This window comes from Dioszegia hungarica, assembly GCF_025882075.1.
Source record: "Dioszegia hungarica strain PDD-24b-2 chromosome Unknown MKK02contig_11, whole genome shotgun sequence".
Lineage (NCBI taxonomy): Eukaryota > Fungi > Basidiomycota > Tremellomycetes > Tremellales > Bulleribasidiaceae > Dioszegia > Dioszegia hungarica.
The window spans coordinates 782,579-807,958 of NW_026515771.1; the positions used below are offsets into that span (position 1 = coordinate 782,579).

The 25,380-nt window shown below is 56.9% G+C and overlaps 10 protein-coding genes across 10 annotated transcripts; 5 read left to right on the top strand and 5 right to left on the bottom strand.

Moving 5' to 3' along the window:
- Nucleotides 1–941: 941 nt before the first annotated feature.
- On the bottom strand, nt 942–2,059 carry MKK02DRAFT_28005 (kinase-like domain-containing protein; the record flags this gene model as incomplete). The annotated part of the gene is made up of 4 exons (XM_053087463.1): nt 942–1,216; nt 1,274–1,358; nt 1,425–1,785; nt 1,839–2,059. The coding sequence occupies 4 exons, from the start codon at nt 2,057–2,059 to the stop codon at nt 942–944; spliced, it is 942 nt and encodes a 313-aa protein (XP_052944651.1).
- A 674-nt stretch (nt 2,060–2,733) lies between these two features.
- On the bottom strand, nt 2,734–4,037 carry MKK02DRAFT_37750 (kinase-like protein; the record flags this gene model as incomplete). Its single annotated transcript, XM_053089769.1, has 5 exons — nt 2,734–3,044; nt 3,106–3,187; nt 3,246–3,603; nt 3,669–3,861; nt 3,941–4,037. 5 exons carry the CDS (start codon nt 4,035–4,037, stop codon nt 2,734–2,736), a joined length of 1,041 nt encoding a protein of 346 aa, XP_052944652.1.
- Nucleotides 4,038–5,369: 1,332 nt separating this feature from the next.
- MKK02DRAFT_34342 (kinase-like domain-containing protein) lies at nt 5,370–6,626 on the bottom strand (the record flags this gene model as incomplete). Its single annotated transcript, XM_053088915.1, has 5 exons — nt 5,370–5,740; nt 5,792–5,873; nt 5,920–6,277; nt 6,325–6,517; nt 6,566–6,626. The coding sequence occupies 5 exons, from the start codon at nt 6,624–6,626 to the stop codon at nt 5,370–5,372; spliced, it is 1,065 nt and encodes a 354-aa protein (XP_052944653.1).
- Nucleotides 6,627–7,940: 1,314 nt separating this feature from the next.
- On the top strand, nt 7,941–8,553 carry MKK02DRAFT_37752 (chaperone; the record flags this gene model as incomplete). Its single annotated transcript, XM_053089770.1, has 4 exons — nt 7,941–8,000; nt 8,050–8,163; nt 8,211–8,312; nt 8,368–8,553. 4 exons carry the CDS (start codon nt 7,941–7,943, stop codon nt 8,551–8,553), a joined length of 462 nt encoding a protein of 153 aa, XP_052944654.1.
- Nucleotides 8,554–8,708: 155 nt separating this feature from the next.
- On the bottom strand, nt 8,709–9,512 carry MKK02DRAFT_37753 (uncharacterized protein; the record flags this gene model as incomplete). Its single annotated transcript, XM_053089771.1, has 3 exons — nt 8,709–8,914; nt 8,967–9,240; nt 9,393–9,512. 3 exons carry the CDS (start codon nt 9,510–9,512, stop codon nt 8,709–8,711), a joined length of 600 nt encoding a protein of 199 aa, XP_052944655.1.
- A 221-nt stretch (nt 9,513–9,733) lies between these two features.
- On the top strand, nt 9,734–12,809 carry MKK02DRAFT_37754 (vacuolar protein; the record flags this gene model as incomplete). The annotated part of the gene is made up of 19 exons (XM_053089772.1): nt 9,734–9,908; nt 9,969–9,991; nt 10,074–10,091; nt 10,146–10,234; nt 10,340–10,510; nt 10,578–10,685; nt 10,732–10,769; nt 10,842–10,857; nt 10,918–10,998; nt 11,068–11,171; nt 11,222–11,273; nt 11,343–11,384; nt 11,437–11,557; nt 11,614–11,847; nt 11,910–11,956; nt 12,026–12,384; nt 12,461–12,482; nt 12,534–12,619; nt 12,691–12,809. 19 exons carry the CDS (start codon nt 9,734–9,736, stop codon nt 12,807–12,809), a joined length of 1,905 nt encoding a protein of 634 aa, XP_052944656.1.
- Nucleotides 12,810–13,030: 221 nt separating this feature from the next.
- Nucleotides 13,031–14,258, bottom strand: MKK02DRAFT_37755 (uncharacterized protein; the record flags this gene model as incomplete). The annotated part of the gene is made up of 6 exons (XM_053089773.1): nt 13,031–13,279; nt 13,341–13,406; nt 13,458–13,588; nt 13,641–13,758; nt 13,814–14,092; nt 14,145–14,258. The coding sequence occupies 6 exons, from the start codon at nt 14,256–14,258 to the stop codon at nt 13,031–13,033; spliced, it is 957 nt and encodes a 318-aa protein (XP_052944657.1).
- Nucleotides 14,259–14,558: 300 nt separating this feature from the next.
- Nucleotides 14,559–20,087, top strand: MKK02DRAFT_28010 (SNF2 family N-terminal domain-containing protein; the record flags this gene model as incomplete). The annotated part of the gene is made up of 17 exons (XM_053087464.1): nt 14,559–16,118; nt 16,263–16,802; nt 16,850–17,291; nt 17,338–17,477; nt 17,526–17,648; nt 17,695–18,012; nt 18,060–18,342; nt 18,365–18,585; nt 18,636–18,653; nt 18,702–18,784; nt 18,838–18,912; nt 18,957–19,036; nt 19,089–19,158; nt 19,191–19,315; nt 19,370–19,511; nt 19,561–19,693; nt 19,737–20,087. 17 exons carry the CDS (start codon nt 14,559–14,561, stop codon nt 20,085–20,087), a joined length of 4,704 nt encoding a protein of 1,567 aa, XP_052944658.1.
- A 574-nt stretch (nt 20,088–20,661) lies between these two features.
- Nucleotides 20,662–22,022, top strand: MKK02DRAFT_34343 (putative Enoyl reductase; the record flags this gene model as incomplete). The annotated part of the gene is made up of 6 exons (XM_053088916.1): nt 20,662–20,841; nt 20,886–21,167; nt 21,220–21,276; nt 21,330–21,698; nt 21,746–21,928; nt 21,975–22,022. 6 exons carry the CDS (start codon nt 20,662–20,664, stop codon nt 22,020–22,022), a joined length of 1,119 nt encoding a protein of 372 aa, XP_052944659.1.
- Nucleotides 22,023–23,744: 1,722 nt separating this feature from the next.
- MKK02DRAFT_16112 (concanavalin A-like lectin/glucanase domain-containing protein) lies at nt 23,745–25,264 on the top strand (the record flags this gene model as incomplete). Its single annotated transcript, XM_053085580.1, has 6 exons — nt 23,745–23,952; nt 23,998–24,040; nt 24,090–24,628; nt 24,674–24,796; nt 24,845–25,009; nt 25,059–25,264. 6 exons carry the CDS (start codon nt 23,745–23,747, stop codon nt 25,262–25,264), a joined length of 1,284 nt encoding a protein of 427 aa, XP_052944660.1.
- Between the last annotated feature and the right edge of the window lie 116 nt (nt 25,265–25,380).

Sequence of the window (25,380 nt, forward strand, 5' to 3'; positions counted from 1 at the left end):
TCATAAGCCTAGCACAAGCTGAGTCCGCCAGATATGCGACAGTGCCAACATGTACCCCCTAGCTATCAAGGTCAAGCCTCGGACCCAGATCCACAAAGTGCTTACAGCGTGGGCGAAGCACAATAAAGTGGCTCTGATCGACTGGGTGTGAGTGTCATATTCGCTTACTGACTGAGGCTCGCTGGATCTTTGGGAGGCCAAGATGGTAGGTCAGGGAGGGGTCGCATCGAGGCGGGCGTATACCGCGGCGGGACTAGCCGCCGGCCACTGGGATCATCCCTTTCCAGTACATTCTCCCCACCCTCATCTATAGCCTCACGATTCTGACGCAGTCAAACCCTTCCTGGCGCTCTCTCTACGTCTCCTTTCCGTGTCTTTATTGGGCCCGCTGACACTCCTCAGGTTCACTCTGGACGGCAATCCTCTGAAAGCGACAGATGACGATGTAGGTCTATGTCCTTTATGTCTGAAATCGTGCTAATACTCAAGGGCAACCCTGTCACGACCACTGTAGAGGAAGTCGGGATCGACGAGGACTGTCAGCTCGACGCCTTCATACATCGTGTGTAATTTCTCGCTCTCCAACCGCATCAAATCCCATCCTTCTCCGCACCAAAACCTGCTTTTCTTCGGTGATCTCTGGCTGACAAGAGTAGAACAAGGAGGCTCGCGGTAACGCCCTGCGACACATTTCGGAACGACCACGTCCTTGTCACACGCGTTCGCATCGCCCCAAGAGCGTGTACTACAACCGCTCTCCGTCCCAACATGTGCTTCACTGTGCATCATAGCGCCCTCTCCATCCGCAACAGCAGCGAGATACATTGTACATTATCATATATGGCATTTCATGTGACGCAACATCTCGATGCCTAGCTAGCGAGTTGCTGTCAAACCATCTCCACACAGAGCGCTGTACCGAGAGCGTATCTGAGGTCGGCTCATTCCTGCGCTGGACGCAGGGCGATGACCGCTCGAGGTGGACCTGGGTCCTGTGCATCTGCGGGCTGTCGAGCAGGCTTGGACAGGGGCTTGACGCTCCAGTCAAATATGTAGTCGTACGCGATCCCCTCCCTCGCCATGAGGTCCCGAAACAGCCGGCGTAGATAAACATAGTCGGGGTCCTCATCGAAGCGGAGTGACCGGGCGTAATTGAGATAAGTGGCGAATTCAGTCGGGTAGCCTCTGCAGAGTATCTCTGGAGGTGTTGACATTTCTACCGGGTCAGTCACCTTATTGCAGTCTCACTGATGTTACTGAGGCCTCAACTCACTCTTGAACTTCATCCGGTCAAATTTCTCCTCCATGCTGGCGCCCTTGAGACCATACCAAGGTAGACTCCCTCCTCTGAGGAAGTACTGGACAGTCAGCTCGCCTCCCGGCTCGCCTCTGCCTCCTTGTAGTCGCCTGTATGCACGACTCACCACGAACACATATCCCAGACCCTCCAGGTCATCCCTCCTAGACGTCTCCACCCCCAAATGAGTATTCAGACTGGCATACGGAATCGTCCCCGCCATCCACGTCCTATTCCCGCCATACGCCACATGCACCCCCGTCTTTGCATCACGATACGGCTTGGCCAGCCCGAAATCGATCACATTGACTTGATTCCCGCGTTTCCCGGTGCCCATGAGGAGGTTGCCGGGCTTGAGATCTCGATGGACGATGTTCCTAGAGTGGATGTATTCGGTACGCGAGATGAGCTGGTCTGCGAGGAGGAGGACGGTCTTGAGGGAGAAACGACGATCGCAGAATCGGAAGAGATCTTCCAGGGAGGGGCCGCTGCTTTATCAGCTGCAGAACAGGATATCGCGCTGAATCAAGGAGGGAATCACAGGAGATCCATTACCATGGCGTGGTAATCGCCCTCGATGCCATACCACCGGATAGCTGATATTCCGATGCCGCCTGCTAATGACTTCATCACCTTGGCCTCGTTTCCGAGCTGTGAGGTCCGGTTAGTCGTAGACTCGACCTTCACGGCCACTTCTTCTCCGGTGACGAGGTCAATAGCGAGGTGGATATCGCCTACAAGTAAGGGGTAAGCGGCATCCATCGAGGGCGATTGAGAGGACGGGTGAGCGTTCAAAAGACAAAGTACGCTCGGAACGTACCGAATGAGCCCGCGCCCAGCTGGTGACCCAGCTGGTACCTGCCCCCTACGCGTATGTCCATTACTGTAAGCTCGCTCGAAGGATCCATGGGCGATGACATTCTCGACGAGGTCTATTTTAGTGACATGCTGAGGCCAGCGAGCTCGGGCAGACATGATCAGGTGACGGACGGTAAGCCAGCTCAAGGGGATATCAAAGGATAAGACAGGGGTCAGCGAACAAACGGGTGTCCCCGTATCTCAAACACTGGCGAAGATAGCTGTAAAGGAGGAGATACGTGTCACGATCACCCCACGATCACCGACATCCTCAAGAGTCAAGCATCGGCAGATAACATATATACATTGTGGGGGGAGTAGAACACAGGTACGTTGACGGGCTGAGGATGGGATCTCAGAGTTGAGACGGTGAGTATTGAAGCAGTATCGACAGCTTTGAGACGCACGACGGATCAGTTGCAATTGTCGAGGTCGGAAGGAGTCTCATCATCAGTCGTGCAGCGCGTCCGTGTTGGAGGGGGCGAGGGGGATCAGTGACGAATGAGAAGGTAAGGTAGATCAGTGAGAGAGTCAGAAGGAGTGAGCGAGAAAAGGACAAGGACGATCCGGCGACATCATCATGTAACTTGCACCGAAGCTGGAGCTGGAGCGGGCGCAGTCTCCTGGTCTTCGACCACCTCCGACTGAGGCTCCGAATTAGGCTGAGGCTGCGGCTGGACCAGAGGTGACGTCTGAGGCAACGGCTTGACACTCCAGTCAAAGATGTAGTCGTAAGCGATGCCTTCGCGGGCCATGAGGTCTCTGAAGAGCTTGCGGAGGTAGATGTAGTCGGGCTTGTCGTCGAAGCGGAGGGAGCGGGCGTAGTTCAGGTATGTGGCGAATTCGGTGGGGAAGCCTCTGCAGAGGATTTCGGTGGGTGTGGACATTTCTGGGTGTCAGCTAGGCGAGCTGCAGGATGAAGGGGGACGATGATAGGGGGATAGACTCACTCTTGAACATGATGCGGTCAAACTTCTCCTTCTTGGTCGCTCCTTTCAGACCCTGCCACGGCAAGCCCCCACGGAGGAAGTACTACTTTGTCAGCTACATCCTGGTCCGCCCGATCCCCGGCCATCCGGTCGGTACTCACCATGAACACATACCCCAGCCCCTCCAGATCATCCCGTCTCGACTGCTCCACCCCCAAATGCGTATTCAAACTGACATACTGCGCCGTCCCCGCCAGCCCCTTGTTCTCTCTATACGGGATATGCACCTCGGTCGCTGGATCGCGATATTTCTTCGCCAGGCCGAAATCGATGATATTGACCTGGTTCCCCCGTTTCCCGATGCCCATGAGGAAATTGTCGGGCTTGATGTCCCGGTGAAAGACGTTGCGGGAGTGAATGTACTCGGTGCGCGCGATGAGCTGGTCCGCGAGTAGGAGGACCGTCTTGAGTGAGAATTTGCGGTTGCAGAAGCGGAAGAGGTCTTCGAGGGAGGGACCGCTGAGTTGTAAGCTTGGTGCCCGATCGCGAATCTGAGAAACATCCTGGTCTTTTGTTCAACGTACAGGAGATCGACGACCATGGCGGTATAATCGCCCTCGGTACCGTGCCATCGAATCATCGGAACCCCCACCCCGCCCGCCAGGGTCCTCATCACCTTGGCCTCATACTCGAGCTGGGGATGCTTGACCGTCACCGACTCGAGCTTGACCGCGACTTCTTCGTCGGAAACGACGTCCTTGGCCATGTAGACGTCCCCTGAGAGTCAGCGCGGCCACCACCAGCGGCAGCGATGGAGGGAGAAGAGGCAATGGTGGAGGGGGACAGCACGACTCACCAAAAGCCCCAGCGCCAATCTTTCGGCCGATCCGGTATCGCCCGCCCACGCGCACATCCATCGTCATCATCTTACCGGAGGGCTCGGGAGGGGGCATACTGAGAAGATCGAGACGAGAGGTAAAGTCGTAAACAGCAAGTAGGTGGTAGACTGGTGAGAGTCAGGTCAGTACGTCTAGTGTAAGAGTCAACGAAGAGGGATGGGCACCCGGAGCTGCGGTATATGTACGCAGTGTTCAGTGACGAGTCAAGCGGGGTGGAGCAAGGGGCGAGGAGGTACATGAAAGGACTATGCAGGGGTCAAGGGTATCAAAGGAGTAGTCTGCTTGAACGAGGACGAAAGTGCTCGAAGGCGCTGGGCTGGGGTTTGGACGAGAAGAAAGGAGTCGACCTGACGATCGCGCACGTTTGCCCTCCTCGCCTCGATTGCTTGTTGATCGGGACAAACATCAGTAGCATCAGCCCCCTCCACTCTCACTACTTGGGTCTCTCGTCAGCCCCCGTACTCACAGCACAGAGATACTGATTCATACTGCATGGAACGCATAGTTGTTGATTGGTTTGGGTGGTCTATAGACGCCTAGAGTATGCTACTGTGAAAGAAAAAAAAAGGGATGTACGGAATGTCGCACACCCAAGGTTTGAAGGGAAAAGAGACGAGGGGGAAGGTATGAAAAGTAGAAAGAAACTGATTATAATAAGTGAAGGTCTGATAAAACTCCGTGCCCCGCCACTGCCGCCGGCCGACCTGACCTGGATAGCCTGCACGCGGGTGTCGTACCCGCCTATAGTTCCCCGAAGGTCGTAAGAGCGAGCCGAACCGATATGATATTGCGTGACAGCCGAGGACCGGGGACCACGGGATGATGACCGAGCGGACGCCGCCTCCTGCGCATGGGACTGAAGGGTGAAAAGGGGATACTGTGAAATAGCGATAAGGCTGACGCGGGCCTGTAGTGAAGACGATCGATAGCGTCTGATTGTGTTAGTCGGCGAGAAGTAAAGGATGCCGGGGTATATGGGGTTGGTGGTGTACGTCGGGGTATAATGTGCGGGGGCGGACTGAGCGCCAGATTGTGATAAGGAGGAGTGGGTAGGGTGGGGGTGTTCGTTGAATTCGTATATCCGAGCCGGGAGATCAAGAGCGGGGCGGAGCGGGGCGTGGCAGGTAGCCGAGATGAGCGGGAAGATAGGTTACTCGAGGTAGGGAGTGTACATTTAGACGGGCGGAATGGGGGTGGTTGAGGTGATGAGGGAGGGCGGCGCGTAGGGATGTCCCGGGATCCTATTATCCGGGTACGCAATCCGATTGGCGAGCCGAACAAATCGGCCCTGTGCGCCGAGCTCCTTCTCTCCCTATGCCTTCCTCCTCCCTCCCCTGCGCCGAGAGCGCGGGTAATCTACTCCCTCCCCGAAGGAAAGGGAGAAAATTACCACTGCTGTTCCCTGACCTGGTTCCTCGTCGCGCTCCGCAGCTGCCTCTGGTTGTCCATCGCCGATGGCATCCCCGGCTGCTCCTCTCCCGGCATGACCCGCCTCTTCTGCTGCGCCTGCATCGCCTGGAGCTGGGCATGACCGCTCATCTGGTCATTGTGCTGCTGCTTGCTCGGGTCGGGCTGGACCGACCAGTCAAAGACGTAGTCGTACTGGAAGCCTTCGCGGACGAAGAGGTCACGGAAGAGCTTGCGGAGGTACGAGTAGTCGGGCTTGTCGTCGAAGCGGAGTGACCGGCAGTAGTTGAGGTAGATGGCAAACTCGTTGGGGAAGCCTCGGCAGAGGACCTCGGTGGGGGTTGTCATCTCTAATATTGTCAGCTTTACTCGCAGGGATTTTCTCGCGATTGGTAACTCACTCTTCTCCATGATACGGTCATACTTCTGCTTCTTGGTCGCCGCCTTGAGACCCTGCCAGGGGAGCTGACCACGGAGGAAGTACTGTTATGTCAGCTTGCGCCCCAAGTTCAGGGACCAGCCAGCTCACCATGAGGACGTAACCCAAACTCTCCAAATCATCCCGCCTGGACTGCTCCACCCCCAAATGCGTGTTGATACTCGTGTAACGCGCCGTACCCGTCAAGTTCTTGTTCTCCCGGTACGGGATGTGCAAGTGGGTCTTGGGGTCACGGTACTTCTTGGCGAGCCCAAAGTCGATGACATTGACCTGGTTGCCCCGCTTGCCGATACCCATGAGGAAGTTGTCTGGCTTGATGTCGCGGTGGAGGAAGTTGCGCGAGTGAATGTACTCGGCACGCGAGACGAGCTGGTCGGCGAGGAGAAGGACCGTCTTGAGTGAGAATTTGCGGTTGCAAAAGTTGAAGAGGTCTTCGAGGGAGGGGCCGCTAAACATTCAGCTCTCATTCCCGGGTACGTGGGCTTCGGAACTTACAGCAAGTCCAGGACCATGGCGTTGTAGTCGCACTCCGTCCCGTACCACCTCACGAATGGCACACCGACACCGCCCGCGAGCGACTTGTACACCTTCGACTCATACTCGAGCTGTGGGTGCTTCGCCTTGACAGACTCTAACTTGATGGCAACCTCCTCGCCCGAGACGATGTTGACGCCGAGGTAGATATCACCTGTCTTGTCAGCCGGTGCCTAATTATCGCCTCAACCTAAAAGCTTACCGAACGATCCACTCCCGATCTTCTTCCCGATCCTGTACTTTCCGCCCACCCGCAGATCCATACTGGTCATTCTTGGCGCTGCTGGATAGAGAAGACCGGTCATTGAGTCGAGTGGGTGAGAAATTGATTTGGCCGAGGATCAGAGGTTGTGGGATGGGCGATGAGGCGACGCGGATCAGATAGCAAGTAGGATGATGAAGGAGTTCGAGGCAACCAGACCAAGAAGAAGGCGATGGGTTGCGTCGGACCAGTACCAAAGGCGGTGCGAAGAATAAAAGGAGGGCGAGGGCGACATGCGCACGTGGGTGATATCGAAGAGTAGGCGATACGGCACATATGGAGTAAGCGATGGAGAGGGTGGGGATCAGGAGAGGAGCAAGGTCAGCTTAAATCCCTCAACAGTAAAGTTAATCGCGCAACAGAAGCTTCTGCCACGCCGACGCGCTTCTCCTGCTTCTCTCCTGTGTGCACCGCACATCCACCTCGCCGAGTCTGCGCTTGGTCCGGTATCGCATGTCCCCCCGGCAAATACCCATAATGCACTGCCCGCGAGCAAAGGAAGCACGAAAGTGAAGGGTAGGGGAATAAAGACGCACCTGATCCTGCGCCTTATTGCTGTTCCTTTCCGACACCTAATCTCCTATTCCTTCTTATCCACCAACACCTTTGGTTATATGTTCAAAGTGAACAAAGACGAGTCCGCCTGTCGAGAAGCGCCTTGAGGAAGGTTTGACGCGCTGACCCTGATATCCTAATCCCGATATGAAAGGGGTGTTTCAGACGACAAAAGGCGAATTCGAGTCGATGTATTTCGGCCAGCGGTATCGTGGGTTTGCGAGGGTCGGAAACGAAGAGATATAACGCATGAGAGAGGCGAGGGAGGCAGTTGATAGTGAGAATGAGCGATATAAGCGAGATGAGGAGAAGCAAAGGAGATTAGTCAGCTTAATCCCTTAAACTCTCGACTCAATCAACCCAGGAAATCGATTCGAATCCGACGATTTCCCTGGCCGTTTAGAGCAGCGACTCACCGTGATACGGAGAGAGAGGACAGGGGATGACTATGAAGTAAGAGGACACGACCAAGACGAGAGAGAGAAGAGAAGGGAGAGAAGCTTCGCGTTGTCGGACACGACAAGGCCGGATCATGAATCAAACGAGTCCGATAACGGCAGAGGGCAGGGGACCGGCATTTCCGGCGATATTTCCGAGTGTGGCACCTGTGTGGCGACGCGCGTGCCTCTGCCTCCACCCAGCAAGGCTCACTCAGTCAACGTTGATCCTACTCTCTATAGCATATACAGTTCAGTGTAGCCACCATGGTAAGCTGGCTAACTTGGTGACGTGTATCAGGTAATAGCTGAAACCGCAGTCCATGCGCCTTGTTCCCGCTACCACCCCCGTGTCGAACGAGCAGCACCTCGTGTCCGTTGCTGTGCGTCAAGCTCCCTTTCGCTCAGCTCGAGCTCAGACTGATGTCATAGGCCACAGCACACCCCGTCACTGGGACACACGATGCTATGCGGTATGGTCTCAAGACAGCCGCTCAGGGTCTTGCTGCTGGGAACCAATCACCACTTCAAGCACGATTGGAGAAGGTCAGCTCGTCATGACACACCGTTGGAGCACCAGCTGACATCCTCAGTGGGCTTCAACCCAATCATCATTAAACCAGACCATCCAGCGCGCCAACTTTGGTCTCGCAGTCCCATTACGCCAAGCCATGGAAATCAAGCTTGTCGCCGAGGTACATCTATCCACTTTGCCCACCTGCTCACAAGAGGGTTATGCTGACCCACTAGAACCCCCACAACCCCCTTATGCTCTCCTCCTCCGCTCACCCCGTCGGCGGGTCCCACAACCTCGCCCTCGAGATCTTGTCAGGCGCAGACGAGACGCTCGACGCGCAGGACTTTATGGGCGGGGATAGGCTGCTGGGCGAGGTGGTGGATGTTACGTCGGCGATGGAGCGGAGTCGGGGGATATAGCCTGTCGGCAGAGCGGTGTGAGGACGAGACTGTGACTATACGATGACTAGAGAAGACCATGATATCATTTGTACATTTCCTACTGAACTCTTTGAACCTGTAAACTTCCTTCTGATTGATCCCTTTCCTCTCCCGACTCAAGCTTCACGGCAAAGCTAAGCGATGCTAGAATACCCATTCCGCCCTGGCGCGGGAACAGGCGGCGGCGCGCCCTGTCCATCTTCCTCCCCACCGAGCCTGAAGCCGCCGGACGAGGGGAAGCTGGCCGGCGGAGCGTTGGAGTTGCTTGGTTGTTGAGCGTTGGGCGAGCCGCTAAATCCCCCAGGCATGGTCGGCATGGCCGGCATAGACGGGACCCAGTCTGATCATCAGCATCATCCCCTTCGTCTCCACTATTGATGCTGGACGACGACTCACTGCCCTGCCCGCCACCTGCACCTCCGGCCGGCAACCCCCTAAACCCTCCAAAGCCCCCAAACTCCCCCCGCGCTCCTTGAGCACCGCAATGCTCGTGACCACGATCGGCGCCTTCAATACCAAGAGGACTAAGGCGAAGAGGAAGGTGAAGCCAAAACCGGCCGAGAAGAGGGTGAGGAGGTCAAAGATGGCGCTGAAGGTGGTTAGGGAGATGAAGTGTCGGAGGGGCTGGTGCGTCGAGGGCATCTCGTGCGCTATCACGCCGAACAGCTGGGGGGTCAGCTCCTTTCACCAAATGGGTGTCGTGGTGGATGGGATATGGCCTCCTCGTCTGCAGTATGGTCCATGCCCTCGTATAGGCTCGTATGCCCCTCTGCTCAGGGCAACTTGGATCCCGCAGTTACGGAGCTGAGGAGACCTACCATCAAAGGCAAGTTGTAACTCCAACTCGTCCCCCCTGCGGCGGTCGCCAGCGCCAGCCCCGACGCGAGCGTGAGTAGCTGGGTCGCATCCTGGGTTCCCAGTCGATCTTGGAGCGACATCTGTTTTGTGTGGCTCGACGCAGGTAGTAAACAAGACAAGGGGCAACGCGTTCATCAACGTTCCTCGTCCTTGTCCTTGTCCTTGTCCTGCTCGGCCTCGGCCTCCACCGAGGTTGTCCAGAACGGTTTCAAGCCGTTTCAAAGGGGTATCTTTCGAATGGCCTCCTCTTGACTCTGTACATCTAACTTTTATCCATACTATCTGCAGGATAGAAGGCTCGATGCGCCTCCCGAAGACATACGGCCTGAATCAGGCATATCTCCTCCTCCTCGCGCACAGCGCGCTCGCTAGTCATCGCGCCGAGGCTGGTTCCGAGGGGGAAGGGAGGTTGCCTGTTCCGAAGCGGGAGCTTGAATGGGGAGATGCCAACTTCTTAGCTATATCTGATACGCACGGTACGCCTACCCCTTCTTCGTTGGATGTTCAGGGGATAGGCACGTGAGCTGATCAATCAGGCTGGTTATTGGGACATCAACATGTGAGCTCGTGCCCTGCGGACTGCCCTGCGGACTGGGGAAGATAAGGGCAGGCAAGGCAAGAGGTTAAGCTGACTCGGCTAGGCGACCTGGCCAGAACCAGTATGTCCAGCTCTGTGTCTTACTAGCAAGAAGACTGGAGCTGATTATGGACAGAACTACTCGGGCGACTATGGCGACCTAGCGTCGTTCGTGACCCACATGCGCGAGATCGCAGCTTCCAAGGGATCCGACCTGCTCCTGGTGTAAGCTCCCTCCCTCCCGTCACTCCGGGTCCGGTATTGACCTAGACTGAACCTATACACTGCTCTGACTGTACCCTCGGCCTCGGTCTCCCGCTGACCAAGCAGAGACTGCGGAGACCACCACGACGGCTCCGGCCTCGTCTCGTCCTCCCCATCAGGCGCAAACAGGGCCGACGAGATATTCCATCAGCTCGAATTCGATGTTGCGACGATAGGGAACCACGAGCTGTATAGCTATGAGGTGGCAAGGGTGGTGCATGAGCAGGCTAAGGGATTGTGGGTTTTTTCCGCTTGGGCCGAGGAGAGAGAGGCACAGGGGGTGAGGCGAAGAGCTGATAGACAGGGGAGGACGGTATTTGACCTCCAATGTGAATATTACAGTGCCGGGGAGGGACGGAGTGTGGGAAAGCGTGCCTATTGGAGAGAGGTATAGGAAGTTCAAGACGCCGCAGTGAGTCCTGGTGTTCGGGTGGATCTGGATGAGGCTGATGGGGTAGGGGACGGAAAGTGACTGCTTTTGGGGTCATATTCGACTGTAAGTCTCCTTGTCCTATCTTGGAACTGCTATCAGCTATCTTGGTACATACAGGAAGCTGATCCACGCCAGTCCAGGCACATGACCTGTAAGCTGATCGTAGCGCTCCTTCCTCGAGACTTCCAGACCGACTAGCTGACAATTGCAGGAATCTGACAATCCAATCCCCTACGCTCATGTCCCAAGAGCCATGGTTCCTCGAGACACTCCGCGATGCGCCAGACTACTTGTAAGCTTACGTCCGCTCGTCTCTGGACTACCGGCCAAAGAAAGGATCAGCGTGAAGCTGACTTCTCAGCGTTCTAGCCGGGCACATGCCTGTCCGAGGCCAAGGAGCGGACTGGACACCGGTCTATGATGCGATTAGGGCGCAGCACCCCGATGTACCGATCTTCATCTTTGGTTCGTCGACATCGGTCTTCGGGTATGGAGGCTGCGGGCTGATGGGTCAGGTGGACATACGCACGTCCGAGATTGCGCGCAGTATGATGATCGGTCTATCGCGTGAGTTTCCCAAACCCCCACCACCTTCCATACTGGGGAGATCTGGAAGTGTAGAAGCTGATGCAGTAGAGTCGTACCGGGTCGATATCTCGAAACTGCGACATTCGTCTCGTGAGCTATCCCTGCTAAGACAAAGGCGAATCGCGGGAGCTGACATGACCAGCTCAGACCTGCCTGGCAAAAGCGACAGTGGAGACCCGCTGAATATAAACCGGCGATATATCGATGCAAATCGGGTATCGTACCAGTTCCACACGCACACGAACCACAGCACGTTCGACACGGTAAGTACACCCACCCCCCACTTCTCTTCTCTCTGAAACCTCGTGCTGACCCTCAGCCCCTCGGCCAAAACATCACCTCCAACCTCGTCCACCTAGCCACCGCCCTCAACATCTCCACACCCCTCGGACACGCCCCTATCGACCTGTACCTCGCGCGGTATCCATACGGCCACCGCAGGTCCGCATTGACTGTGTGGACGAATGAGGTCTTGCCTGCTACGGTTGTGGATGAGGAGAGGAGAGGGAGGAGGATCATCATTGGGAATACGGGGAGTCTGAGGTTTGACTTGGTGAGCTGATCGTCGCTGTTCGCACGAGAATGCAAAACGAGAAGTGAGAACTGATGAGGTAGTTTGCAGGACGGTTCGATAAGAACGACGAATTGACTATATCCCCTTTGTGAGCTTATCCCTCTAGCTACACTCAGGGCGGGTTTCCGCGTCTAAGGACGAAGCTGATATCGCCAAGCAAGTCGAGGTTCTGGTACACCCGCCTCCCTGCAAGCTTCGCTCTCACCCTCACACCCGAGATGAACCGCGCTGGCGCGTCTAAGCTTCTCCCGGCGTCCTTCAATGCATCCGACGGACGAGGAACAACGGTCGACCGGGAGAGGATGATGTATGAGGACGATCTCTCCGTTCGGCGGGAGTATGACCGATGGCTCGCGGACCAGCGTGAGGCTTATGAGGCGGAGTATCATGCTTTGGAGGGAGACGAGGGAGCGCGCAGCGGGCAGGTGGTTCTGGGAAGAACGAAGGGGCTGACGCCGGGTTATGTGACGCGGGACGCTTGTAAAGGAAAGGGAGACGATATTGAGCATATCCCACGTGAGTGTTCCGCTCAGGATCTGACTTGCGCGGACTGGAGATGCCCGAGCAAGGGGGTATGTGCTGATCCTGGCAGTACCGCATTCTCTGAGCCAACCGTGGGCTTCTCTAAGCGGAATCCTACGAGATCCAGATGGCTGACTTGATAGCGACTTCTCTCAGACCCCATTAGAGCACGGGGAGGAGGACGAAATCATCGACGTGGTAGTCATGGATTTTGCGCTTGACGATTTTAGTAAGTCACATCCGTCAGCAGTGCTGTTGTGGGCATTGATGGTGAAAATCACAGAGGAGCTGACTTGATAGTGACGGCTGTACATACCCTCCACCCTGGATCGGAATTGTCCAAGAAGGATTTCAAGCCTTATGCGGAGGGTACGAGTATCGATACACTTTGGGGCGCGTATGCGGGGATGAAGTGGTAGCCGGCGCCGTTATGAGGCGATCATCTGGGGGGGGATCAGGCGGGTTAGCGGGTTATGGTGCGGGCCGTCAAATTGTATGTAATACCAGAGCATATCAGCATGGATGGATTGTGCATTAGACCATCAGTGGTCCACCACATCCTGTCAGTTCGCAGCTGAACGCAAGGATAATGTGGCATGTGATGTGGCATATGCCTGGCGAGATCAAACACACACCGCGCTCATTCCGCACGAAGCAGCACGAGCAGCTTCTCCGCCCTCGCCTTGATGACCTCCCGATCCCGCTTGGCTTCTTCTGGCGAGACGACTGGCGTTGCGGCAGCCACAACAGCCGCGGGCACCGCCGGAGTGGGTACCGCAGTCTTGGGGTCCGTACTCGTAGCGGCTGCTTCGGGTGCCACAGCTGGAGCTGGTTCTGGCGCATCTGCGGTGGATGCGGCAGAGCACTTCTCGGCCATCTCGATCAAGGCCTGTGAGTATCAGCTCGGATCCCTCGGAGAGTCTGGCGCGAGCCGGGGAGTGTTGACTGACCTTTCGTCCACCACCCTTGATAGTGTTGAGGTATCGCATCACAGCATCAACATGTTCCTCCGGTACCTACAACCTATCAGCTTTCTTCCGTACAGCAGAGAGAAGATGAAAGCTCACCTCAGACTCATTCCATACGTTCCGGATCAACCAATTCTGGTTCGCCTTGTTAAACTTCCATCTTTGCCCCTCGGCCGGTGTGGGGCCTTCAGACAAGTGCGTGGCGGCGTAGGACTGGACATACTGTAGCGCTACTTCATCAGCTGCGTCCAGGAAGAAGGCGGGGGCGGACGGGAAGCGGACCTTTTCGGGCTGGTTCAGATAGGACGGGCTCCGACGGTCCTGCCGGTTCTGTTTCTGCCGCGATGACTTCGGGAGGGGGCGGACCGCCTACTGCTGCTGCTCGGCTTGCTGCCTTCTCCTGGGCAGCGTCAGCTACGTGCTGGCCCGACTTCGATGAGAGCAGACTAGCTCACTGCTTTTCTCGCCGCTTTGCGAGCTCGTTTCTCCTCTTGCGGATCCACGACCGCCTCCACAGTTCCAGCCTTCTCCGAAGCAGCACCCTCCTCTGGAGAGACATCTCCAGTCGGCGCTGGTACCTCTTCCGCCCGCTTCCGCTTCTTGTCCTTCTTGCTCTTCTTCTCACTCCCTGCGGCTCCATCGGCGGCATGTTGAGCCACCTCCGATGACGGACCAGCTGCTGGGACCATACCAGTCGACTGCCCACTCGCTTCTGCTGATGCGACCCCTTTCTCCTACGACCATCAGCTCCCGTTCCACTCGTCCTTCTGAAACGTCGAGACGTACAGCTCGCTTGGCCGCCTTCCTCGCTTTCCGCTCCTCCTTGGTCTCTTCCCGCCCATCGATCATCTTCGGGGCTTTCACCCCTCCCGTCTTTGACGTCGAGGCCTCAGCCGGCATTGTGGTGGTCGCAGTGATGCTCATACTGCTCAGTAAGGTCTGATACAAGTTGGCAAGGACGTTATGATGCAGACTCCAGAGCCGACCAAAATTCTTTGGCAAGGTGGAGGCGGGGTATCTTGTAATAGCTCATTAGCGGGATCAATCTGAAACGCGTCGTTTCCTAATGCTTTTTGTAATAGGACGCGCGTAGTTGACTGGACCCTGAGCCAAATAAGTTCGCGTCAGATCAGAGTCGCATGAGCTAGCCCAACACCTGCTCTCACCTGCTTCTATACCTCCACTGACTGCATAGCCATCATGGCACCTCATCACAAGGGCCACGCCCGGCCCGGACACGGCGACGACGGCTCCTCCGACGAAGACGATGGGATCCAGTTCGTCGAAGCCCGATTGGCGAACGGCGGTTTCTCGCGCGCGAAGCGGGAACCCGGGGTCGTGGACACGTTCGATGATCTGTTCGGGGATGGGGATGATGGGGACTTTGAGCCAAAGAGTAAGGGAGGCGGAATATGGAAGGGGAAGGGGAAAGCCAAGGTGAAGGCTAGACCGTCGCTCAAGGCGAGGGGGAGCGAAGTGAGGGATAAGGCCAAAATCAAACCGGTGTCCAAGGCGGAATCGTCCTCTAGCGCAGCGGCAGCTTCAGCGACGGCGGCATCCGTATCGTACCCTACGCCGACAATGAAGCCCAAATCCAGACTCAAGGTCGCTACGAAACTACCGGCATCATCGCCGGCCCCTCCGAGCTCCAGCTCCAACTTGCTCAGGGTGAACAACAACATCCCGCTCTTTGAGCCAGGACCGTCCGATTCGGAGGTGGATCAGGGTATGGAGGAAGGCGAGTCAGAGATGGATGACTTTGCTCAGGAGGTAGCAAGTGAAGAGGAGGAAGAGGTGGTGGAGGTGAGACCGAAGGCGAAGAAGAGGGGACAAGGGATGTTATGCGTGGAGATGCCTTGGTTCCCGTGGGAGGTGCTGGATCAGTATAAGCTCTGGGAGCCGAGGGGTCCAGAGGGGGCGAGGGAGGAGGACGAGGAGGAGATGGAGGCGGACGAGCCGTCAGCCGAGCTGGTGGAGCCGGCATCAGACGAAAGGTCGGAGGTCGCAGCAGTGGAGGCGGGTGAGGAGGCGGCAGATGTGCGAATGGACCAGGAGGTGGCAGACGAGCCAGACCAGGAGGTGCCAGAGGACGAGGTGTCCACAGCGCCGGGCTCGGGCTCGGGCTCTCCGGAAGTGAGGGAGGCGCAGTTCCTATCGGCGCTGGCGCGGGAATTCGAATCGAAACAGGCCAAGGCGGCGACGGCTTCATCGGTGGGAGTGGATGAAGGTCCACCGTACGAGGCGGACGCTCGAAAGTCAGACCTGCCGCAGGCGTCAAGCGACAACGACGAGATGGACCTCGGGGACCTCAACGAGGATGACATTGACGCTCATATGCCACCTTTCCAAAACGACCTCGTCGAACCGGAACTCATACCCCTCGCTTCTTCCCCTCCCCGTATTCTCTCTCCCTCCACATCACAAGCAGCTACATCCCCGCTCAAACCTACCCATCGACATGACCCGGACGACTCGACCTCCTCCATCGACCCGATCGCGCAGGACTGGCAGTCCGCCGCTGCGCCCAGCGAGGCCCACTATCCCGCTGACGCGGAGGAGGTCGCGTCGGAGTACGACGAGGATATGATCGAGGAGGATGAGGCGGCGGATGATGAGGACGAGAGCGAATACGAAAAGGAGGATGGCGTGCCACTTCAGACGCGGCAGAATGCGCGGACAACGGAGGAGCGACGGGAGGCCTCAAAGATCTCTCTCAAATTGCGCTTGAGAGGGAATGAACCGACGAGTGGTAATCTTACTGTAAGTTTGATTTCAAGCGGCGCACGAGCCCCCCTCCTTCGCCCCTCTGTTTCGGGTTCTCGAAGTTTTTCTCGCATCACACCACTCCTTTGACTCGTTCATACAATGGAGAGATTGAGACGTCGACATGGGCTGACAGCGCAGGTCAGTACTCGCAATACCTCACGCTCATCCCTCAATCCATCCGAGGTGTCCGAGTCCTCCATCAGCACCAGGATGACCCGCTCCGCTGTCCCACAGAAGCGCAAGCACGGGCAAGTCTCGAACGGCGATAGCGAACCCGGCTCGTCCTCTAGCCCCGCGGTCGACAATGAGGGCGAGGACGAGCTGGATGAGCTGGACCAGATCGACGCGGACGAAATCGGGTCGGACGACTTCCAGATTGAACCGGAGGGGAGACAGCCAAAGAAGGGCGGGAAAGGCCGTGCGTCTCAAAATGCTAGGGGAGGCGGAAGGAGACAGCGGAAAGAGACGACTGAAGAGGAAGAGAGCGAGGAAGAGGAGGAAGAGGAGGATATCCTAGGGAGGCACAAGGAGTTTTGCGAAAAGTGTAAACTCGGCCCGGCGGATGAGCTGCTCGCTGCGGCACTGAAGAAGAATAAGAAGGGAGGGAGGAGGAAGAAGAGGCATGAGGATGAAGTGAGCGAGGATGAAGCGGCGGAGATGTTGGAGGGGTGGCTGGAGGTGAGTTGATCTATGCGCGAAACGGACGAGCTGAGCTGACGAGATAGTGCGAATCATGCGTTACGTCTTGGCATTGGGTCGGTTGGCCTCTTCGGGTACTGCGGGGCTCAGAAGCTGATGTAAAGGGCTGTCTCGGTGCGCTCCAACAGGCCGACGCGCTTCAGTACCTCGCCGCGATCGAAGGTCCGCCCGTCGAGGGGACGAAGAAGCGCAAAACGGTCCGGATCGACGAGTCGGTCATGTTCAAATGTCGGAAATGTCTCAAGATGCCCAACTGCATGATATGCCAGCAGGCAGATCTGCCGCGCGAGGAAGTCGTCGGCGCGGACGGCGATATTGTCATGGGTAACGGGGAGAATCCGTCGACACCGACACCGGCGGGGCCTTCGGTCGTCGGCCCGGATCTTCAGAACGGGGTGGAAGCGCCAGTGGAACAGCATCTTAAGTTTAGATGTACCCGGTGTACCCAGTCTGCGCATTATGAACATTGTAAGCTCTGTCCAGATGGGAATTGGGAAGTCGTGCTGATTAGCAGTACCGAGCCCTTTCATCACAGGCCCAGGTATCGAACCTACCCTGCCCCAGATTGCCGAGTATTATCAACATCCAGAGGCTCGACATCTGGAGGTTTGGACTTGTCATCAGTGCCGAGATTGGGTGTGGAAGGTCGACATGGTGAGCTAGAATATGCCCAGGCAAGGTATGGCTCAAGCTGACTCACAGGTACTTGCGTGGCGCCCTCTTCCGGCCGACGTCAAGGAGGCGGATCTCGGTGGGCAGTCACTCTGGACGGCGGACCTTCCCAGGGAGTATCTGGTCAAGTTTGTCGATCGTGGCTTTAGGCATGTACGTAGCATCTCCGCCATCATGTATGCTAGCAACTGACATTTAGGTCACCTGGGTCCCTCACGCTTGGATTAAATCCATGTCCCCTCAACGTCTCAAGAACTTCCTCGAGAAAGGCCCGGTCCTAAATGTCGTTACGGACGACACGCTCGCTGCCAAGGGGGACGAGATGGCTACTCCGACAATCGCCAATGTGATGAGCCAGTCGCAGCAGGAGGAAGAGATCTTGGGGACGCCAGTCAAGCGGAGGGGACACCATCATTCTGGTTCTTTGGATGTCGGCTATAAGAAGAAAGAGGTGTGGAGAGGGGAAGGACCGCCCCCTGATCAGAATGCCGAGAGTGGACTTCCTGTTGCCTGGAGTGTGAGCACTGCAGCTTGCACGAGATTCGCGCTCAGCTAAGAAGACAGACCATCGATAGGGTGCTGGACATCTACCTCTTACCGCCACCGCCAAGGAAGAAGAAGGGCCGAGGCAAGAAGGCGAAAACGTCCCGGATCGAGTCTGACTCGGAAGCGGACATGCCGACCTTCCAAGGGATGGACGGTGTGGAACCCATCATGGAGGAGAAGGTGTCGATCGACGAGTGGGAACGACTAGCGGGTCGGCAGCTTGAGCCGGACGATACGGACATGATCGCTGGGATGGTGACTTGGTTGTTCGCCAAGTGGGACGATCTGCAGTATGATCAGTGTAAGTCCAGCTGGATTCTTAGGTCCTCTGCGAGACATGGCTGATCCTCTAGCGACGTGGGATACGCCCCCTCCGCTCACATCTGAGCTGTACCCAGCGTACAAGCGCGCACTGCGGAGATACCTCGGCGCCAGAAACATCAGCATTCCGATCCTGACCGAGACGCAGTGCAAGAAGCGGGATCTGGTTCGGCTGCAGGACGTCGACCCGCCCAAGTCTCAGCCAGATTGTGTGGTCGGAGGCGTGAGTGTATCGGTCCACATTCGGATATGGGCGGGGAGCTGACTTGCCAGAACCTGTTCCCCTTCCAGGTCAGTCTTGGGCTCGATGGCGCTGTAGGAGTGAAGCTGATATTCTAGCTCGAGGGACTTCAGTGGTTATTGACCAAGTATTACAAGCGGGACTCTGCGATTCTAGCGGATGATATGGGTCTCGGCAAGACGTGAGCTCAATCGCGTGGAATGGTATTCACGAGCGATGAGCTGACAACATCAGTGTCCAAATCGCCTCCCTTCTTGGCTATCTCGGATCTGAGGAAATCTTCCCGTGTCTCGTCGTGGTCCCAAATTCGTACGTTCCCCGCCCCGGCCCAGATCCGCCCTGCTGACCGCCAGGACCATCACGAACTGGGTGCGCGAGTTTGAGAAATGGGTACCGCATATGCGGGTAGTACCTTACTACGGCGAAGCTAGCTGTAAGCTGCCCAGACCTCGGCTGGTAGATCGAGCATGCAGCTGACACCAAAGCCCGGAAGGTCATCAGAGATTACGAGCTGTATCATAAGGGTAGAGTCGGTCGCCCGGAGGGACTCAAAGCGTAAGTCGGTCCGAGAACGGCAATTCGCACAGCGCAGCTCACCCCTGTAGACATATCGTCTTGACCACGTACGACATGATTGTTAGCAGCAAAGAGTTCAACATCTTCAAAGCTATCCCTCGATGGGAGGTGCTTTGCGTGGATGAGGGTCAACGGCGTACGTCCAGCTTCCTGCATCTTCCATCCTAGGAACGAAAGCTGATAGAAACAGTCAAATCAGACAGCTCGCTCATCTTCTCGAACCTCAAAAAGCTCAACTCGGTCCACCGTCTTCTCTTGACTGGTACCCCGCTCAACAACAATATCCGGGAACTCTTCAACTTGCTCAACTTCCTGGATCCAAACAATTTCAAGTGAGTCCGCATCCGTTGACGGCCGGAAACGAACTGACGGGACTTGCAGAGATCGAAATGATCTGGAGAAGAAGTTTGAGCAGGACAAGCTGAATGAGGATCTGGTCAGGGAGTTGCATGCGCTTGCCCAGCCTTATATCCTCCGGCGGATCAAGGATGATGTGTTGAGGCTTCCACCCAAGGTGAGTTATTTTTGTGCTCAGATGGGGCTAGCTGACAGTATAGGTGGAGATCATCGTGCCTATCTCCTTGACCAAGATGCAAGTCGAAGTCTATAAGCTCATCCTCGAGACGAACGCGGAACGTATCCAGAGCGCGATGGCGGAACGCAAGAAGCGGGCCTTGCGGGAAGGGAGACTGCAGCCGAAGATCACGGGAGGGGAGGTCGTGGTGACGGAGGCGGCCAAGGAGGTTGTGGAGGCTGTTGGGAAGGAGGATGGGGGTATGACGGAAGCTGTAGTGCCAGAGAATGGGGCTGGGGAGTCTGTGATAGTAGCGGCGACTGCAGCGGAGGCCATGGGTCAGGAGATGGTCCAGCCGCTGGCATCGGGGGCGGATGGCGTTCAGGCGGGGTAGAGAGTAGAGATGTAGATAGGTTGTATGGCTACAGAGAGCCAATGTATACATCTGACGGTCTCCGCTGAGGGATGCGAGAGGGATGTCCTCTTCCGAGTTCTCGGATCTCTGCCCGATCTCCTCTTCTAGGGCAGGCGGTTCTAAGCCCAGGCGCATACAATTGCTCTCTCAGTGGCATCCTTCCTCCGTCTGAGCACCTGATCCGAACCCCCGTCTACCTCGCTAAGATAGTGAGAATAGCTGGGGCAGCGGCAGGTTTGCTCCACTCGTAGCGATTTTGGACCCGGCTGCTGCTTGATCATCCGCCTCAGCTGCGCAGCTGGAAATCACCCGGCCGAAATGCTGCCGAGCTGCTTCGAGTGGAGGTTCTGAGGAATGAGGATGCATCGCTGACTCATCAAGATGTGTCATCCATTCGGCTCAGTCATCAAAGTCAGTGTCGTCATCGCAGAAAGTGGAGGTCATGCGCAGAGTTCTGCTGCGTATAAAGGAGAATACTCTTGCTGTGTTCCTCCGCTATACATCATTTTGACCTGAAAGCTCTCACTCCGAAATCTCATTTATCATCACCAATATGTCTTCCATCCCCCAAACCATGCGCGCTGTTGCTCAGCACCCCGAGGCCTCGGCACCCAACTCGGTCCCCTTTGGTCCCTCCGAGGGCCGCAAGAACATGCACGCACTCGTCCAGGAGGTCCCTGTGCCTCAGCTCGACGAGAACGACATCTTGATCAAGGTCGCCTACGCCGCACAAGTAAGCCTGGCCGTATGGGTGCCGGAACCATCACTGACCACCAGAACCCCACCGACTACAAGCACTCATACTGCATGTCCCCACCAAAAGCCCTCATTGGGTGCGACTTCTCCGGTACCGTCGTCAAGCTCGGCAGCAACACCAAGAACGCCAACATCAAGGTCGGTGACCGGGTCGCGGCGTCTCTTCACGGTGGTCTCTTCACGGACAAGGGTTCCTATGCCGAGTACTGCAAGGCCCCGAGCGACCTCGTCTTCAAGGTGCCAGAGAAGATGAGCATGGAGGAGGCCGCGACATTCGGTGTGCCATGGGTCACTGCTGCGCAGGTGAGTCTTGTATGGCTCTGGCTACTGGAAGGAATCAAGCTGAGATAGTTAGACTCTCACCCACAGCCAGGGCCGGAAGCTCCCACCAGCGCAGGTCGGAGATGAATGGGTAAGCTAACTTGTCCGTGATATCTTTGACGAGGACGAAGCTGATCCTGTCAGTTCCTCATCTATGGAGGCTCCACCTCGGTCGGTCTGTTCGCCCTCCAGCTCGCCAAGGCTATGGGCTACAAGGTCGTCACTACCGCCTCCCCTCACTCCTTCGATCTCGTCAAGCAGTACGGCGCCGATGAGGTTGTCGACTACCACAAGGGCAAAGAAGCATCCGAGGAGATCAAGAAGATCACCGGCGGCGGTGTCTCCCGCGGTCTCGACTGTATCGCCGAGGGCGGGTCGTTCGACATCTGCCTTGACGCCTTCAAGGCGGGTGACGGTCAGCTCAACCTTGTGCTTCCCGCCAGCCCCGAGGTGGAGAAGAAGCGCCCGGAGATCAAGAAGCCTTTCACCCTCATGTACTCTCTCCTCGGCAACGTAAGTCCTGGTTCTGCCCCGCAATCTTAGCAAGAGCTGATGGATAGGACTGGAACATCACTCCTCTCGGCGAGAACAGGACCCTCCCTTCGCCCAAGGAGGACCATGAGTTCGGTATCGAGATCTTTGGCCGCACGGCCGATATCATCGAGAAGTACAACATCAAGCCCTTGCCTACCAAGGTCCGCGGCGGTCTTGAGGAGGTCACGAAGGGCTGGGAAGAGCAGGCAGTGAGTTTAAACTTCTTTGACTGTCTGGTCAGCGCTGATGGTCCAGGACGGGAAGGTTTCCGGCGTGAAGCTTGTGTACAAGATAGAACAATAGATAGGTGATGCTTTACATGACTGCATGGAATACATTGCTTAGCGGAACATATGCCTTCGCTCGTCTGAGTCTCCTCTCGCTTTGATGCGGTCCAGTTACCGCAACGAAGCGGCCATGAGGACCTGGGAGCGGGAGCACCAGCCACATGTACAGCTGTCGAGCGGGAATCACAACGTGGCAAGCCTCCTTCCCCATACCGTAGCTGCCTCCCTCGATTATCCCATTCCTTCCGTACTCATATGCCCGAACTACACACTGCCGCGGTCCAGAGTTGGGCAGGCTTGAGTTGTGATGTTGCGGATGCAGGTCGCAACCTTCAAGCTGATCTTGATCAAGATTCTGAGATCGGCAGCGGTTCCGGTGCCGCAATCGGCATGCCGGAATCTGCCGTAAACCGGCAAGCCACCAACCGGCAAATCCCTGTAAATTGCTCCGATAAGATCCGGAACTGGTACTCCTTGCCCATCCAACGCGCTATCTCATCTCGTTGACCCCTAATCTACACTGTCGATCATCCGCTTCAAGGAAAACAAGATGGATGTCACCGAACCAAGTGCGAGCTGACGAAAGAAAGCAAGATGAGATGAAAGTTGCTGGACTGACAAGACTGGGTCTGCTCGTTGCTCACTCTCACACCTTCATCCCTCTTCTCGCTCCCCCACTCCTCTGCACTAATCTCCTCAACCCATCGCCCTCCTCTCACTCGCCATCATGCCCTCCCGCCGGATCAGCGAAGACTCGCTGCATGACCCCAACTACCCGGACGTAGGACGCGGGTCGTCCTCTCGGGCTCGGCGTCCCTCGGATCGCTCCTCACGGTCATCACGGTCGGTCCAATCAAACCTGACCGAAGCAGAGGCGGACGAGTGGAAGCGGTCCATCTCGGACATCCACCAGCGGAGTGACGCTGGAGAGGACGGCTTTTCTCCTCGCGCACCTACACAGCCGACGGTACAGAACGATGTCCCGCTGGAGAGCTCGAGAGAGCTCTCGCGTGCCCCGCCTCCTCGGCCCCTCATGGTGTCGCAGCCTGGCGGGTGGGACGTCATGATCAGTCCCATGACGTCCACGTTTGCAGCGCCGCACCAGCCCAGGTCACCGCCTCGACAGCAGCGCCAGTCGTACCTGCAGCAGCAGCTACAGCAGCCAGCAGATGCCGATAGTGACGACGACGAGCACCTCCCATCCTTCAACCAACCCTCACCTGCCTACCAGCAGCCCGCGGAAGGCTCCCCCAGAAGCGGTCCTACCATCTCGCCCACTCGTCCCACTTTTCACTCCACCTACTCCAGCGCGCCCCTGATGCAGGACACATCGGCAGTAAACACCCCCATGTCGGTCGTCAGCGACCCGTTTAGCGAGCGCACCATCCGGCCGTCTCACTTCACTTCGCAATCCCCTGGGCGCGGGCCCGCCGACGCCCGTTCGGACTCGATCGTCACGAATCCCCCTCGTATCCATATTAACTCTGTCCCTACCTCCCCCGCAACCCCCTCACAAGCTACCATCAGCACCGTTCCCCAGCCATCTACGTTCAGCGCTATCCCCGCCGGAGACACCTATACCGCCTACACGTCCCGGACGCCTCGGTCGGACCAGTCCCCTGGGAACCGGCGACCCTCCTATGCTGGTACACAGCAGTCTGTCTCTGGTGTCTCGGTCACCTCGGCGCTGGACAGCGTCGGCGGAAAGCTGACTGCGGCGGAGCGGCGGAATCTGCGGATGAAGCAGGTGATTGGCAAGAAGGGCAAGAAGGAGAGGGATGTCAAGGGGCCAGGCGGCGTGCAGATCAATCGGAAGCCGTTCCAGAGTACTCGGCTGAAGGAGGAGATCTACAAGCCGTGGTTGGAGAAGAAGGACCCGGCGCAGAGATGGGCGAGGTGGATCACCTTGATCAGTATCTTGGTTGGTGTGGCCGTCATGGCTGTCAGTGAGTGACGTCTCGCTCATATATGCGTACAAAGCTGACATCTAGTCTGCTGGGATGGCTACAACTCCGTCCCGAGATTAGGCAATATGTGAGCTACTGCCATCCTGATTACTTGAGATGGGGAGCTGACGTGCCAGCTGCCCGGTTCTCACCGAAGACTTCTCCAACGGGCTCAACACCAACGTCTGGACCCGCGAGGTCCGGGTAGACGGGTACGGCCACGGCCAGTTCGACTACAGCACCGGCTCCACCAACAACTCCTTCGTCGCCGACAACACCCTCTACCTCGTCCCCACGCTCACCTCGGACGTCCTGGGCGAAGCGGCCATCCAAAACGGCTACACTCTCAACCTCACCGCGGACGGTACCTGCACATCCACCAACGTATCGCAGTGCGTCGCCGTATCCAACACTTCGCAACTCACCGTCATCAACCCCGTCATGTCGGCTCGGCTCACGACGCGAATGTCGATGAATATCCGGTATGGAAAGGTCGAGGTGGTAGCGCGATTCCCGACGGGTGATTGGCTCTGGCCGAGTATATCCTTGCACCCGGTGAATGAGACGTATGGGAAGGGACCGAGGTCAGGGTCGGTCGATATCGTTACAGGGAGAGGGAACAATGCGTCGTATACCCAGCGAGGGGTGGATTATGCGCAGTCCACACTGCACTGGGGTGAGTTTCCCGTTGCACACGTAGGGATACAAGCTGATTTGACAGGCCCCACTAATGAGCTGGACCGGGCGTACCTGACCTGGGGATACCGCGAGCAGAGGCGATCAGCGTACAATCAGGGTTTCCGGACTTTCGGCTTCGAGTGGAACGAGAACTACCTCTGGACCTGTACGTCAGATTCGACTATGTCATGTAAAGGCTAGAGCTGATGGTCAGACATCGACTCGCGTGTCGCCCAAGTCGTCTCGCTCAAGTTCGACCAATCCTTCTGGAACCGCGGCAAGTTCCCTAGCACCATCACCAATACGACCACGGGGGACGTCGTTCGTCTCACCAACCCCTGGATCAACTCTATGAACAACAACGCGCCGTTCGATCAGCGTAAGTAACCCCCCGTCTGCGTCGGTGAGAGTCTCAGCTGATATCCTAGCCTTCTATCTGACCCTCTCACTCGGCGTCGGCGCGACAGACGGCTGGTTCCCTGATGGCGAAGGCGGCAAGCCATGGCTTGACAACTCCCTCTCGGCCATGTCGGACTTCTGGAACGCCAAGAACAGGTGGTGGAATGCCTGGCCGAGCGACCCCAAGATCAGGGGATTCGCGATCAAGAGCGTCAAGATGTGGAAGACCTGCTGAATGAGGTGAAGGGGTTGTTATACGAGGCGGGCGGAAAGAGACGCAGAGGATAGGGAGCAGGATATTCATAGCTGCAGGTTCAGCCCGTTATAGTATATAGGACATTCTCGTAAATA